Source organism: Oxyura jamaicensis, chromosome 8 (assembly GCF_011077185.1).
Source record: "Oxyura jamaicensis isolate SHBP4307 breed ruddy duck chromosome 8, BPBGC_Ojam_1.0, whole genome shotgun sequence".
NCBI classification, from domain to species: domain Eukaryota; kingdom Metazoa; phylum Chordata; class Aves; order Anseriformes; family Anatidae; genus Oxyura; species Oxyura jamaicensis.
Window position 1 is genome coordinate 22,289,744 of NC_048900.1, and position 14,360 is coordinate 22,304,103.

At 46.5% G+C, this 14,360-nt stretch overlaps 2 protein-coding genes across 3 annotated transcripts in view; one reads left to right on the top strand and one right to left on the bottom strand.

Moving 5' to 3' along the window:
* Positions 1–10,506, bottom strand: part of GPBP1L1 (GC-rich promoter binding protein 1 like 1) — a 32,808-nt gene extending 22,302 nt beyond the window's left edge. Inside the window, exon 1 of one of the 2 annotated variants that reach the window (XM_035332497.1) lies at positions 10,361–10,506. The gene's annotated coding sequence lies outside the window, so the exon portion shown is untranslated. Of the gene's footprint in view, positions 1–3,154; positions 3,176–10,360 lie in introns of those variants that run through there. The other variant, XM_035332498.1, reaches the window with a different exon arrangement.
* Positions 10,507–11,040: 534 nt separating this feature from the next.
* Positions 11,041–14,161, top strand: TMEM69 (transmembrane protein 69). Its single transcript, XM_035332499.1, has 3 exons — positions 11,041–11,145; positions 11,254–11,316; positions 11,935–14,161. Exons 2-3 carry the CDS (start codon positions 11,272–11,274, stop codon positions 12,664–12,666), a joined length of 777 nt encoding a protein of 258 aa, XP_035188390.1. The 5' UTR covers positions 11,041–11,145; positions 11,254–11,271; the 3' UTR covers positions 12,667–14,161.
* Positions 14,162–14,360: the final 199 nt, after the last annotated feature.

The following is a 14,360-nucleotide window of genomic DNA, read 5'->3' on the forward strand; positions in this document are numbered from 1 at the left end:
TCCTATTAATTACAGCCCCTAATTCCATTTCTCCTCTTCTGCAACAGCAAATCAAAGCCTTTGAGCCTCTGCTGAAAAACAGGGTAAAATTAAACGTTTACCCTTCATTATACATTTATCAATCCAGCAAACAGCACTACAGAAGGTCAGACAGACAGGATCTGTCACTCTCTGCCACAATCCCAGTTCACTTCGCTGCATTTCTATGTATTTCTCTAACTAGAACGTGTTTACTTAAAAGTAAAGATTTGTTTTTCTAACTGCCCATCTTTATAAACTCAACTGGGATTTCAGCAATATTCCTAAAGATCAGATGTCAGCTGGGTTGCAAAAGCATTCAGAAAAATTAGTGAACAATTTAATGGGCGCATAAGGCAGAACAGAATTTACTTCCCTCATCACTTTTCTTTCTGTGCAGCTCTTTTCGTTTTTAAATCAAGCAGATATGCCTGAACACACACAACAGAGCTTTCTACTTTGCTGCTCTGCAGAGCGGAGTGCCATTTAACAGGTGTATGCTAGTTTATGGCAAAGAATTAATTCCCTGTGTTTTCACCGGAATATGACAGGTCTTGATTCATGCGGTACTTGCACAGGAAGAGCGAGTCACAGCCTGCAGCCCAACCTAGGAGTCCAAAGCATGCTTCTGATTTCCTTAAGCATATCAAAAAAACATGACATTTCATTACCCTGTTCTCCCCCCCAAAAATACAAGCCAAAACAAACTAAAAAAACAACTCCAGAACATGGCTTGGTATTATGAGAACCATGCCATTTAATAGGATAATCATATTTGTGCACAAAGCCCTTTTAGAATAAGGTAATTATAAATCTTGATTCAGCCTCGCATATATTATTAGGGCTTCCTATAAAAGACAACTGCAGCATTACTGGTTCAATAGTTGTCATAACAACTGTTGAGCTGAGTCTTCCCAAGTTGAGATCATTTATCTGCAGATAATGGCAGGTTCACCTACATAAAGTATCTGCAAAACAAACTTTCATTTTGCTTTCAGTATCCATTAATACAATTGTCTAGACACACCTTCAGTCTGGCTCACTACTGAAATCCGGCTGCATTTGGAGAGGACAAATGTGGATGTTCCAGAAGGACACGTACGACGGGTACTGCTCACAAGCCTGAGGTGGTGTGTGCCAGAGAAACTACCTCTGACCTGCCCCTGCTACTCGTCCCTATTCTATCACAGCTAGACCCCCAACAGATTACTCAAATACAAATGACAGGTGTATTAATTAAAAATACCGTGAAAAGTGTTGTTTGAATCGTATCTGGCTGCTGAAAAAAAAATAGTATCTTAAAACACCCAGCACTCTCACTGGATTTTATAGCATTATGGAAATATGAGCCCATTAGAACACCAAATGATGAATTAAAATGTTAATCGTGTATCAAAAAATCTTCCTGAGTACACACAGATATTAAAGGTTTCTGTGAAAACAATTACTGAAAGATTAACACCTTATTTTTCACATTTAAAGCAAATTAATCCATCCTGCAGAATCATCAGAACTGTTTTGTGTTCCAGAAACAACAGTGCAGATGCATACGCTCCCAGATGAAAACACGCCAGCAGCCTGTCCCTGCAAAAGTTTTTCCATAGTAACAGGTAAGGGGTGGGGGAAAATCATCAACTGTTATGTGTCTGACCACTTCTGCAAATCAGATAACTAACTTCAGAGAAGTAAAAATATGTTAAGAAAGGTCCACGTGGCCATAGCTACAGCCTCAAACTCTGCTGTACCGACAGTCCTCCCCCGGTGCCCTGTGCAGTCCTGTCCGACAAACACCCTCTCCATTTACCTGCTTGCTTCCCATTTCTCGAAGGTCACACTGACCAAATCCTACCTCCCCCAAAGTTCCTTGGATACACACATCCATCCAACCACATACCTTGCAAAGCCTTTAACGACCTGGTCTCGTGAATACTTAAGAGATATTTTAGAACACAGCGAGGTCTGGTGAAAGGAGATGTTTTCTTTCTTTCTAAACAACAACCCAAGATGCAAGGACATACAGGAGCACAACAACCAAATCATAGAGAAAAAAGGATTTCTAGGACAGAGCCTGCAAGCTCATCTGTGAAAGCAAGTTGTATTTTGCACAAAAGCCCAACACACATTTTAGAAACGCTGGCTTCTGGGGAACCCTGACAATAGCCTGTGTATGATGATAAGGCTCAGAACCTCAGCAAGCAAGTGTGAACTTGCAGCTTGGCATTTGTAACTGAATCATTCCGGTGGGTTTTGAAGAGTTTACTCCCAAGTACAAAGATAGCGCTATGTTAAACATGTAAGAGCCAGAAGACTCAACATCGTGCACAGAATGGGAGAGCACAGACTTTCTAGATACAGTGCCTACAAACAATTACTCCTGGAGCTTTGATACCGTACGGCCACTGAAAATACTATCACCCCTGACGGACCTCTCCTGTGCCACTGGAGTCTACTGCCTTTCAGTGCCCCCTTAGCAGTCTGTAGTAGTTTGTTAGAGAACTGCAGTATTTACCTGAAATACTGAAACCTGCTCGCTGCTGTCCCCTACTGCAAGAAACAGGATGCCAGGTATTGCATACACCTCTATTAAGCAAGGGTATGCATTGGCACTGCTGATAAGAAATGACACCCCGCCCCCCTTCATTTAAAGGGCGTGAAAGAGTGTTTAAATGTGAACAATGTTCTGATGAACTTTCCAGCAGTTTTAGCACTTTGCAAAGTGAGGTATTTTAAAACCTGGAGGATGTATTCTGCTAGTTTTAATCAGTTCCGAAGACCTATTTAGCTCTTCAAGAGAAGAGAATGAAAAAATCTATTCTGCAGTGCACTTTGATCTACAGAGCTTTGGAAAGCATGTGAGGTCATGGCAGGGCTCTGCTCTGCCCTGAATCTTACGAAGCACAACGCCTTGTCACGGCTGCCTCTAAAGGTACCACCATCCCCTCTAAAACCTCACAACAGAGAGAGTGAAATGGCAATGAAGAGCACATCTGCGTGGCCTGCCCAAAGCCTTCCTGACCCAAGTCACTCCTACCTCTTAGCAGCATGTACCAGGATAATGTTCCCCATCATAAGGAAAGAATGGCAAGTATGTAATTACTGGCTTATCCCTGCTGCACACCGCATACCTCCTGCCTACCTGTCTTCCGGAGATGGAGGCTGTAAGCAGAAATGAAACAAAGTTCTCCTGTACCTTAAAAAAAATAAGGGTGAGTGTTTCCCACTAGAGGAAACCCAGTACTTTTACAACCCAATGGTGTTGTTATTACTACTACAGAACATTTACATTTAAATATATTCATTTCGGAGCTGAGAAAAATGTATTTCCTTTGTTAAAGATTATTAAATACAACCAGACTATACCAAACATTTGTTTCAAGGCAAAACAGGCTATATATCTAGTACAGAGAGGTACAATCTGCATTCCAGATGAAGGATAAGAAAAGAAGGCATGTCACTTGCAAACTGAAAAAGAGAGTCAACAAAATGAACATGGAAGGACATCCAGAAGTAAAAGGCCATTCTCCCAAACAAAATTACAGTACTACTTCCCCTTGATACCATTACCCAGCCCTACGAGAGCAGTACTACCAAGTGGGCAAGGCAGTACATTCCAGCTATCGTTACTTCCTGCCCAAGACTGTGGGACTAATCATACCATCTCCACCCCTCCCTCCGGTTGGATTACTTCCAAGCTGTTCTACCTCAAGTCCAGGACAATATGAAGAAATCCAATATTTATTTATCTGTGACTACGACTTGACAAAGACACGTTCACTCAGCACCTCCCAGCACATGTACAGCACACGCATCACAGTTTGTGAAGTTCCCACTCGGCTATCATTTTCCTTCTACTAGCTTAAAATTTTCAGCACTCTAATAAAGAAAACATCAAACATTGATGCAAAAATGTCATTGAAAACAGTCCAGTTTGAAACAAGGCCTACACATCTAAAATAAATCGCATGAATAACTATTCCATTTGTTTGGTCTTGGCCTCCAAAACAAAAAAGGAGAAGGAGTGATCCCTAACCTTGTGATGAGATGATTTGCTGCAGCTGGCAGAGATATCCTCTTAGGATGTTCAGGCTGTTTTGCTGGAGCTCTGTGATCTAGGCAGTGAAGCTCTGAGAGACATTCAGCAAAATAAATCAAGGAGTTATGGACAACACATTGCCCAATGGCTTTGAGCTTTGTCTTTACTGCAGAGAATTACTGTCTCAGTACGCTGCAGGTACAGCGTGCAAGTTAAGAGTTAAACAATGCCATTCCCCTGTCCTTGTGTCCTACAGTAAACTAGGGAATACTATGAAAACATCTGGAAAAAACCTTGAGAGGTTTCATAGATCATCCCCTTCTCCTGAGATTTAAAAGACCTTAGTTCTACCCTCTCCCATCGGATGACTTTGAAAACAAATTAAGCAACGTCCCCCTAAAGAATTTGTGCAGTCATCTTCAGGCTGCAGAGGTCCAAAAATTGATCCTAAAATGTCTCAATAGGAATCAGAAAAACAAGTTTGTTATCAGTGGGCTGGAAGCCATTATGCAGGTATTCATACCTCCACTGGCATATTTTGGGGAGCTGTAAATTATGGAAGATTACCGTATCAGCACTCTCCAAGTGTATCTCTACAATCTGTTTTGGTTATTCCTACGGTTTGAAAGCCTGTCCCCGCACCCAGTGCCTAACCTAAATATCCCTGGTTGCCATTTCAGCCCCCAGCTGCTTGTCCTGTTCACCGCAGACAGGGCAAGCTGCCGAACCTCCCTCTGCAGTTACCTTGGAAAACATCTTTCTCCAGGTCAGTACTTCACTGTTCCCTGACTAAAAGACAATCCTAATAGTTTTTTTTTTTTTAGGGAAAGAAGGAAAGTCCCACAGACCACCCCATATCCTAGCACTGCTTGGCAGCAGAAAAAGGATGTTAACAGCACATTCTGGGATCAAACATAGCCACATTTTCCAAAAACAAACAAAAAATGGCACAAACACTCCAATTTTATTGCTGAAGCTGTAAGCTTTTAGGTTCAAAGTACTGAGGATGATAAAAACTAATGTGACCCAGCTACCAAGCCTGACAGCTTGCAGACAGTGCCAGGATGTCAGAGCTGGCTCCCACTTGCACCTGCAGGTAACTTTAAGTTGTTTTATAGCTTACTTGCTAACATCTGATGAAACGCAAGTTGTACAAAACCATTCCAGAGCTAAACAACCTCATTTTTCAACCTTCACGCAGGGGATATCTTTCCAGACCTTATCTTCTTTACAGACCTTTTTCCCTAGCCATAACTTACTCAGAGCATGACAGTATCACGAATTGAACAAGTCACTTTTAGCTGGAGACCAACCATTCCCCAGCAGAACAGGAAAGCTGCTTCATTACCATATTTACAACTCTTTTACATATTCCAGTATGACAAGTGAATTTTCACGACAGCGGTGCCGCTGATTCATGACCATTTAGGAAGCACTATAAACCCTAGATACTCTCTCACAGAACTGCTGCCAAGCCAGCTGTTAATTCTGTGTAAGGTAATATTCCTAAACACAATCCGCACCCCATCTACACTAAAATGCCTTGTATTGATTTCAGGGCACTTCTTGAATTTGTCAAGAGCATACAATCCGTGTGTTTAGTAAGAGTATTACCTCAACACACAAAAGTGGAAGCACCAAACACTTTGTGACCCAGGAGAGACTCTGATACGAATGCTCAGTTCTTTTGTCCCCCTGGGGTGAGGATAAGCTGAACGCACCCAAGTCCTGCCTTTTTCTAAAGGCTGGGAGTGGATGTGCTCCTCACCGCTTTTCAGTACTCTGCAACTTTTCCGTTCCAGGCAGGCTCTCAGTTCCCTAAATGCTGTAGGACACACGCCATCAGGCCTAGCCACTCTGAAGACATTTAAGTCGTCTTTGACGTTTTTCTCTACTTAAACTGAGTTCAAAGTGAGGAAGGTTTTCCAGAACAAGAAGTGAAGATCATAAGAAATTCAACATTTGCAGGGTAACAGAGTTGCCCCACCGAGTTTTTAAAGACTAGCATCACAGGCCTTTTCAGACCACCCCACGTGAACACTGATTAATCCCTCGATGATGGATGGGGCACTGGAACACAATGGCAAAACGCTCCTTTCTGCTGAGAGGCTGGAGACCTGCTGTAAGCCTTGCCATAAGTGCACCAGCAACTTTGCGGAGAACAATAATCTCCGTGCCCATCATAACACCATACACCTCCACGGCAGGCTCAGCCCTTTATTTACAAGAGAGTTGCTCACCACACATGAAGGATGACAAAGTTCCAGAGCACAATGGTCACTGTCACATGCTCCGTATGCTGCAACCATGCCCTGAGAGTCACAGCGATCCAGGAATGCAGCCTGTGCCACGCTAAGCCTGTCCCCTGTCAGTCTGTCTTGGCCATACCATTCTGTCCCCCCGACACTGCCTACCTGAACATAGAACAGGCACTGAAAATAGATTTCCATGGGAAGTTCATTCAAAATACTTCACTTCTTCCTAAAACCAAAGACATTAAAGACAACATCATGAACACATGCTAGGTGCGCATGCCTTTGCTTAGTGAGAGCCACCAACATCACACCATGAAGCTGAGATGAGTCTTTTAAGGTGGAAGATAAGGTAACAAAAACACCAAATATGAAGGGATCACAACATTCAAGGAGAGAACCAAGAAAAAAAAATAAAAAAAATATACTAGCATTTTTGCTGGAACAACCCTAAATCCTAGAACTCCGGTAGCTCCGGGTGAGCCCCCTAGTGTACAACAGCCCCAGAGGCACAGGGTCACACACTGAAAAAAAAAAAAAAAAAAAAAAAGAAAAAAAAAAGGTTTTGATCATCACTTACTGGATAAAACCTCAGTTATGTCTGGATGCACTGGTTCAAAGGATTTTTGTTAAGCCAGACCTTGGGAGTGCAACTATTTCAGATTAGTCATTTTAGGGAACTGCACACAGCAACACTTCACAAAGTCTTTTTGCTGCCTAATTACAGAAAGGTCTGAGAAGTGTAAAGTATTAAAATTCTTCTCTTTGCCAGACACTTTTGAAGCCCAGCTAGAGGTGGCAGGAACTGAAAAAAAGTTAAGCACGCTTTAATCAAAAAATTCCAATTTAGGGTAATACAGTCCCATTGCTAATATATATGGTTAATTTAACCGACAGACTTCCCTTCCTGCTGACTGTTGTGCTAATGGCCTTGACTCAACCTAAATTTTTTAGGTCTGCACACTGCACACCATGCATGGGATGGTGGCTGCTTAGCCGCTATCAGTCTCTATCTAAGTCCACTCCCCAAAATGTAAATTTATCTCCTGACCATCCAATAACTCATTAAAGTTTGGCACATTTTAACAGGAACACACCACCTTGCAGAGCACAAGTTAAACAACAGCCTGGCATCCGTGGAGGATTCTGAGCAGAACCACGCTTCTGCCAACTTCACTGCCTTTCATCAGATCTGACAAGTAAAGAGAACCCGCGCCTGCACTGCCCTTACGGAAAGACACGTACTACCAAGCTGGTATCCTGGTCACTACAGGAGAGACACTGGAACAGCTACCTACACTGCTGCGTTAGCAGAGCAAAATCAAAACCACCCCTGCCTCATCACAAAAGCCGTGAATTCCAAATAAATACATTGAAAAAAATCCCAGAGAAACTCCCCGCTACACAGATTGCCTACCCGCTGCAAAATTCAGTAACTATGACCTTGCTCTGTTTAAGTTACAGCAACAATCGTACCGTGTTTGTGTTTTTACAAAGCAGGCAGAGAAAGCTGTACCCATGCAAGAAGCAGCAGCACTCTGCTGAAGAGAGGTGCTTTATGTTTTAGCTCTGCTGAACATAACCAGCTCTTTTCCAATCTTCTCAGGCAAATGAATAAAGCATGCCCTGAAGTACTCTTCACAACCAAACCAATTCAGCAGCTACACAGCTAACTTCAAACATCCTGGAACAGAACATTAAACTAAAAAAGCTACTTCTAACTCTTGATTCAACAGTTTTTATTCAGTCAAGTTTTTTTTCTTTAGCAGAGACAAGAACTTCACTGACATCCCACACGGAGGGAATTCACAGACCCAACCACAATATTTTTCTCTATTAAAAAAAATCCACAGTTCTTGAGATGTTTTTAACATTTGTAAAAACGCTAGCGGAGATCATTTTTCTTCAGTGACTTGATTTCCTAGTTTAAAACATGAAAGTCAGGAGGCACTAACACCAAGTACAAAGCACATCTGTGAGACAAGGTGACCGTAACCTGCAAAAATGTTCTCAAAGTAATGCATTTTTTCTAGTAACTCAGGAAGCGTCCATTTGGCTTGTGATACTTAGCACATCTGCATTCTGCTCCTCTTTCTTATTTCAGAGACATTTGTAGAAATAAAAAGGGCCTTTTTTTTTTTTTCTAATGCCATCTGTTCCCTGCATATTTTCACTTCAAGTCCTAGTATAATATCTGCAATGGAAACTTCTGTGTCATATAGGATTAAGGCTACAAACCAGATGTATAAAATATGAAGAGGTTGCGCTTCCTTACAAACAGCTGTGAAAAAATGAGGAAAGTATCACCTAAAGCTTTTCTATTCTTAACACAAAACTTTAAAAAGTTTTTTTTTTTATTGTAGTTTTCTCTAGAAATACCCTGAACTAATGCAAAAGGCAGAACAACTCGTCTGAAATTCAGTAATTTTATTTCCTCTTCCCAAGGCTCTCCACCTGTTTCTTTCCTGAGTCAGAGACTGGAAGTTTGAAACACCAGACTCCAAATACACGCGCACAGGGAACCTTTCGCTTGAAATACCACCCGCATATTCATTCACGAAGTAACATTTGCACAAGCCTTTTTCATAAACATCTCAGACTCTTACAGCAGCGATGTAACTCCCCGGTAAACTCATCTGTGATGGCTCTTCAATTATCTCAGGTGTTTTCTCACCTCCGTGCCTCCCGCCCCCTCTGCTGTTTACATACTTCACTCAGCCACTTCCAACCTTCCAGAATATTATCAGCATTACTAACACTTGTGTCACTCACACCTTGGGGGCTGGGAAGGAAACGCTGACTTACCTGGTCATATTAATATAAAGCGATTTTGCAGCAATGCTTTAAAAAAAGATTCTGCCATCGCTTACAAGGATTTCAACAGCAACTGCTCAGCCAGAGCTGTTTAAGAGCTCACGGCTCGAACAGACAGCCGAGAACCGCTGAAGTTGCTCCAATATGGCTCGTTATTAAACCGAACTCGGTTTAAAGCCTTAAATAAATGTCTGAAAAGATAAGCGAGAGCACAGCTGCCCTGATAGAGCCTAGACACCGCTGTTTACGTGAAACCACCAAGACTTCAGGCTACCTGGGCAGGCACCAGGCTCCCCGAAATAACTTTCCGGGTGGAGGACGCCGAGAGAAGCCACCTCCTGCTCGCTGCTGGCTCCTGGAGCAGCACTCCCGAGGGGCTCCGCCGACACCTGACGGCTTTCCCAGCCCGCAGCGAGCCGGGGGCACCCGGCCCGGGCTGCCCGGAGCACGCGTGGGGATGCGTGCAGCCAGCGGAGGGGGGGTGGGGGTGGCAACCCCCCCCCCCCCCCAGCCCTCCAGAAAGCCCGGGGACAGCCCGACGACCCCCCCCTTCTTTCTCCTCCCCCCCCCCACCAAGCACGGCTCTCCCAGTTTCGTTTCCAATTCGCCACCAAAACAGCGGCAGCCCCGGGCGCTCCGCCCAGCAGGAAGCCCCGAGTCCGGCCCCACGGGGACTTTACCCCCACAGGTCCCCCCCCCCCCCCCCCCGCCCCCCCCCCCCCCTACCGGCCACCCGGGGCCCCCCCCCCCTATGGTTCTGGGGCCGCAGCAGGCAGCGAGAGGGGCCCGGCCGGTGAGTGCGCCGCCAGCCCGACCCCCCCCCCCCGCCCCCGGCCCCGCAGCCCCCTTACTGCCAGCCGGGAGCCACCCCCTCAGCTCGGCCATGGGGGGGACGTGTCAGGCGCCGCAAACTTTCCGGCCGAGCAGGAAACAATAACCACGGAGCCTCGGCCCTGCCCCGGCCCGGCCGGCCGGCCCTGCCCGGCGGGGAGCCGCTCGCTGAGGGCTCGGGAGGGGACCACAGCGGGGTCCCGCTGCCCGGAGCCTCCCCCCCGGCCCGCCCCGCTCCCCGCTCCCCGCCGCCAGCGGGGGCCCGGCCCACGGGAGGCCGAGCCCGGCCCGCTCCGAGGCGGTGCTGGGGGGTGCGGAGGGGCCGGGTCGGGGCTCGGGGAAGGGCCCGGGGGTGTGAGGGGGAGCCGGGGGCGGTGGGAGAAGGGGGGGGTCGGGCTGGCGGCGCACTCACCGGCCGGGCCCCTCTCGCTGCCTGCTGCGGCCCCAGAACCATAACAAAGCTCTGCCCAAAATGGCTGCCCGGCCCTGCCCGGCCGGGGGCCGGAGGGGGCGGGGCTTGCGAGCGCGGGGGGCGGGGCCTGCGAGGCGGAAGGGACACGCCCACCCCCCGGCTCCGCCGCCGCCGGCCACGCGGAGCGATTCTAAGCCCGCCGCACGGAGCGGGAAACTACGAGACCCACAAGGCAGCGCGCCGCCACCCCGCGCCCGCGCGGCATGCTGGGGGTTGTAGTCCCAGCCCGCCGCACCTCGCCGCGCGTGTTGACAAAATGTCGGCACTGCCAGGGCAGCCGCCGCCGCCCCGTTCCCTCCTCCGCCTCCCTCGCCGCCGGGAGCCGCGGGGCAGCGCGGCCGCATCGAGCTGTGCCCGGCCCCGCCGCCTCCTGAGGCCCGGCTCGCCGCTCCCCTCATGGGGCCGCCCCCCGGCCTGCCCCGGCCCGGCCCGCAGCCGCCGCCCGCCTCCCCTGCCCCGCCGGGCGAGCCCGGCCGCCTCCGGCCCCGCACGTACCGGGCTCCCCGCCTCGGCCGCTGCCACGCACGCCCGGGCCCTTCCCCGCCCGGCGGAACGAACCGCCCCGTACCCGTTCCCGGCCGGGGCCGAGCCCCGGTGAGCGCTGCCCCGGGCCGCAGGATATCCGGCGGCTGCCCTGGGAGCCGTGGTGGTGGCGGCCTGAAGCGGTCCTGCGGTGGGTGAGGGATGGGAGAGTGCCCGAAGCGCTTACTGCTAAACGCACCGCGGTAAGGGGCTGGCAGCCGGGTGACAGACCAGCCTGGGCCCGTACCGGGCACAGCGTGAGCTCGGCTTCTCATCAGCTTCAGGCCATCGCCTGTGCTTTCCTCTCTTAGGGTCTCCACAAAGCAAATATGTTTCACCTCATGCAACGCTGCTGCTTCCACACACCCTTCAGAGTAAGTTTCTGAAGCTTTCTTTGCTCTCTCTTTAAAGTCCCAAAAATCACGATCGGACCATTGGGGAAAAAAGTGACTTACAAGTTAGAGTAGCCACGTTTATCACGGTTACGTTTTCCAAGCAAATTCCTAATTTTTAGAACGGCTTTGGCCAAAGCTATCTTTTTTAAAATAAAATTTTGGTGTCTAAATCCCTTTTCTCCTATTATTATTATTGTTACAGAGCAGTGAGGGGATAGCAGCTATTTTCTGGGGTCATATTGCCCTACTTCTGTAATTGCTTCATATTCTTTTCTGAAAAGGCCTGATACGTGTTAAATCAAAAATGCTTAAGGAATGCTTGTGTGGGTGGAAGAACAAGTGCACGTACAAACCTTTCACTGAGAGCATGGTCTGCTTGTTCACCGTGAAGAGCCTAGCTGCTCTTTGTCAGCTAGGTTGTGAAAGCTGTATCAGATTGATCTGTTAAATTAAAAGCAGCTGAAAGCCAAGAGGAAGGGCCTCAGTGAAGTTCTCTGAGCAGAAAAAAGCTACTCAGCACAGTATTTCACAGATACTCTAACTGTAGGACAGGAGGCCTATATTGTTATGTGTTCAGAACAAATTTTATAATTGCAGGTCCAGAAGATAACTGGTCCCAGACTACTACTGCATGGAAAGAATAAGACAACTCGCTCTTCTCCGAGCCTCTTTCTACAGAGGGATGCTTGTCTTCTCTCCAGGTGTCCAAGCCTCAACAGAGCATCAGTGTTCGCAGTCAAGCTCCAGGCTTTTCACACCTCTCTTCCTCTCTTAAAGAAAAAGCCCCCCCAAGAATCTGAGACCGAAGACTTGGGCCAGTTTCGACGAAGTATGAAATCACTGAAGGATTCTCCAAAGCCAGCCCTTTACTTAAGCCTGGCGGGGCTAATTCCGTTTGTTTCTGTGCCGCTGTCAATGGTCGTCCAAGGGACCTACTACCCAGAGCTGGCGTTCGCTCAGGTTACCTACGGTGCTGTAATCGTCTCTTTCCTAGGAGGAATGAGGTGGGGGTTTGCTGTCCCGGAAAACAGCCCAGCCAAGCCAGACTGGATGAACCTGGCTAACAGTATGGTTCCTCCTCTAATTGCCTGGCAAGCCCTGCTTTTTAAAGATATCACTGATGGTGCAATAATGCTGGTAATGGGCTTAGGGATAGCACTACATTATGACCTTTCCCTTCTTCCTACTTACCCTCTTTGGTTTAAAGGATTGAGAATAGTGGCAACAGTGGTGGCGGCGTTATCACTGTTAGCTACTGTAGCACTGAAAGCTTACTCAGAGAAGAACCTGATTATCAGCAGAAATAGATGGCAGGACCCAAAACAGTAAAGCAAGAGGAAAAAGCTATTTATCTGCTAATAAGGTATTTGTATTGAGATCCATGGGAAGACTTAATTATGCTTAGATGTCATGAAATGGCATTAATCGAGATGCTTATTTTGAAGCAAGGAAGTTCATAGCAAATTTAGGAAGGAAGGATTGCAAATACTGATCACTTCCAAGGCAGGCATGAATCTGCTATTGCCTGTAGAACAACGCCTCACTCTTCAGTGAGGTAAGATGTCACTGTCATATGGATTTAATACGGTGATTCATGTAATACAGGTATGAACTGCTCTACTCTGAATGATTATAAAGTATCTTGTTTAACATGCCCTAATATTCTGTGGTAGGGAGAACAACTGTATAGTCGTGAATGTGTTCTAAACAACAAGATGAATGCCGTAAGTTTAGCATTTAAAGTGGAATGGTGCAGAAACATAACTTTCAATTCCTATTTTGTGGAAATGCAAGAAAAGAGAGACAAAACTTCTCTACCTTATTTCAGCTGAGATATTTTAAATGCTGTGTGATTAAGCACTAGTCAGATAAGAAGGGATATGCAAGGTGTAGGCAAGGTTTGTTTGAGTGGCAAGTCAAGGTCAGCGCTCCCCTAAAATGTCATTCAGATGCTGTGATTTAGTAGGGACAGCTAGAAGGGAAAACCATCTTCAAGCTCCACAAGGGACAAAAGCTTAGTTCCTAGATTTTGTTTGGACGGAGGGTTACTTAAGTGAGGAAGCTGCACACATCAGTCGTGAAGAGCCATCGTGTTCCTCCTGTCAGCTGATGCTTGCTATGATTATCACACAAGGACTCTGTTGCTAGCACTAAGGGATCAGACAATACATATGAAAAAAGTCTGTGTGTCCTCCCTCCTCAACTTTAGTTTTATTTGAGCAACCTGGGCAGGTACAAATAGAGTTGTACCCCGTGAATTCTTTGTGACAGACTGATCATTGAAGAAGACTGCAGGAGTGTATTTTCTTCCTAATACAACTTACAGGAAAAATCAACAGCATCCTTTTCCAGGCACATCATCAGTTTCCTTTTCCAGCCTCAGCTACCTCAAAAAGCCACATATACCTGATGTGAATTTATTTACTATAGCTTTTTTATCCTAAGTATGGTGTAAGGTACAAGAAAAAAGTTGCAATGTGACATCTGTACGTGCTCTTAGGACCAATTCAGGTAATCCTCATGGCTGCCTTAGAACACAGTTCTTCATAGTTGTTCAATAAAGAATGAATCACCTACCATAACTTAAAATTTGTCAATCTGCAAAAGAACGGTTTAAGAAACCTGCCTATCCTCCAGACAGAGATACCTTCTTGTTACTGAAAGAGCAGCTGTGCATGTGAGCATCTGACTTTCATACCCTGTTGACTTGTACATGTTAACAGCATCAAATCCCTGAATTGGCAGTACCGTTAGGTGTTCTCTGACCGTAAACAAAGTAAAAGTGAGTTTGTTAATAAAAACAGTTCTTTTATTCTTTCTTAGACATAGTATTTTTTTAAATGGATTCAGACAAGTACTTACTGTCTTTGGCCTGAGTCAGGGAAAGTCGTGATGAATATCAGAGACCAAAATTAACTGATTTCCACGCTTCACTGCAACATCATAAAACTGACCATAAAAGCTGGAGAAGGGAACTTCATACCAACAGCAGATTCCCTCAAGCTACTCTAAACCAGGAAGTT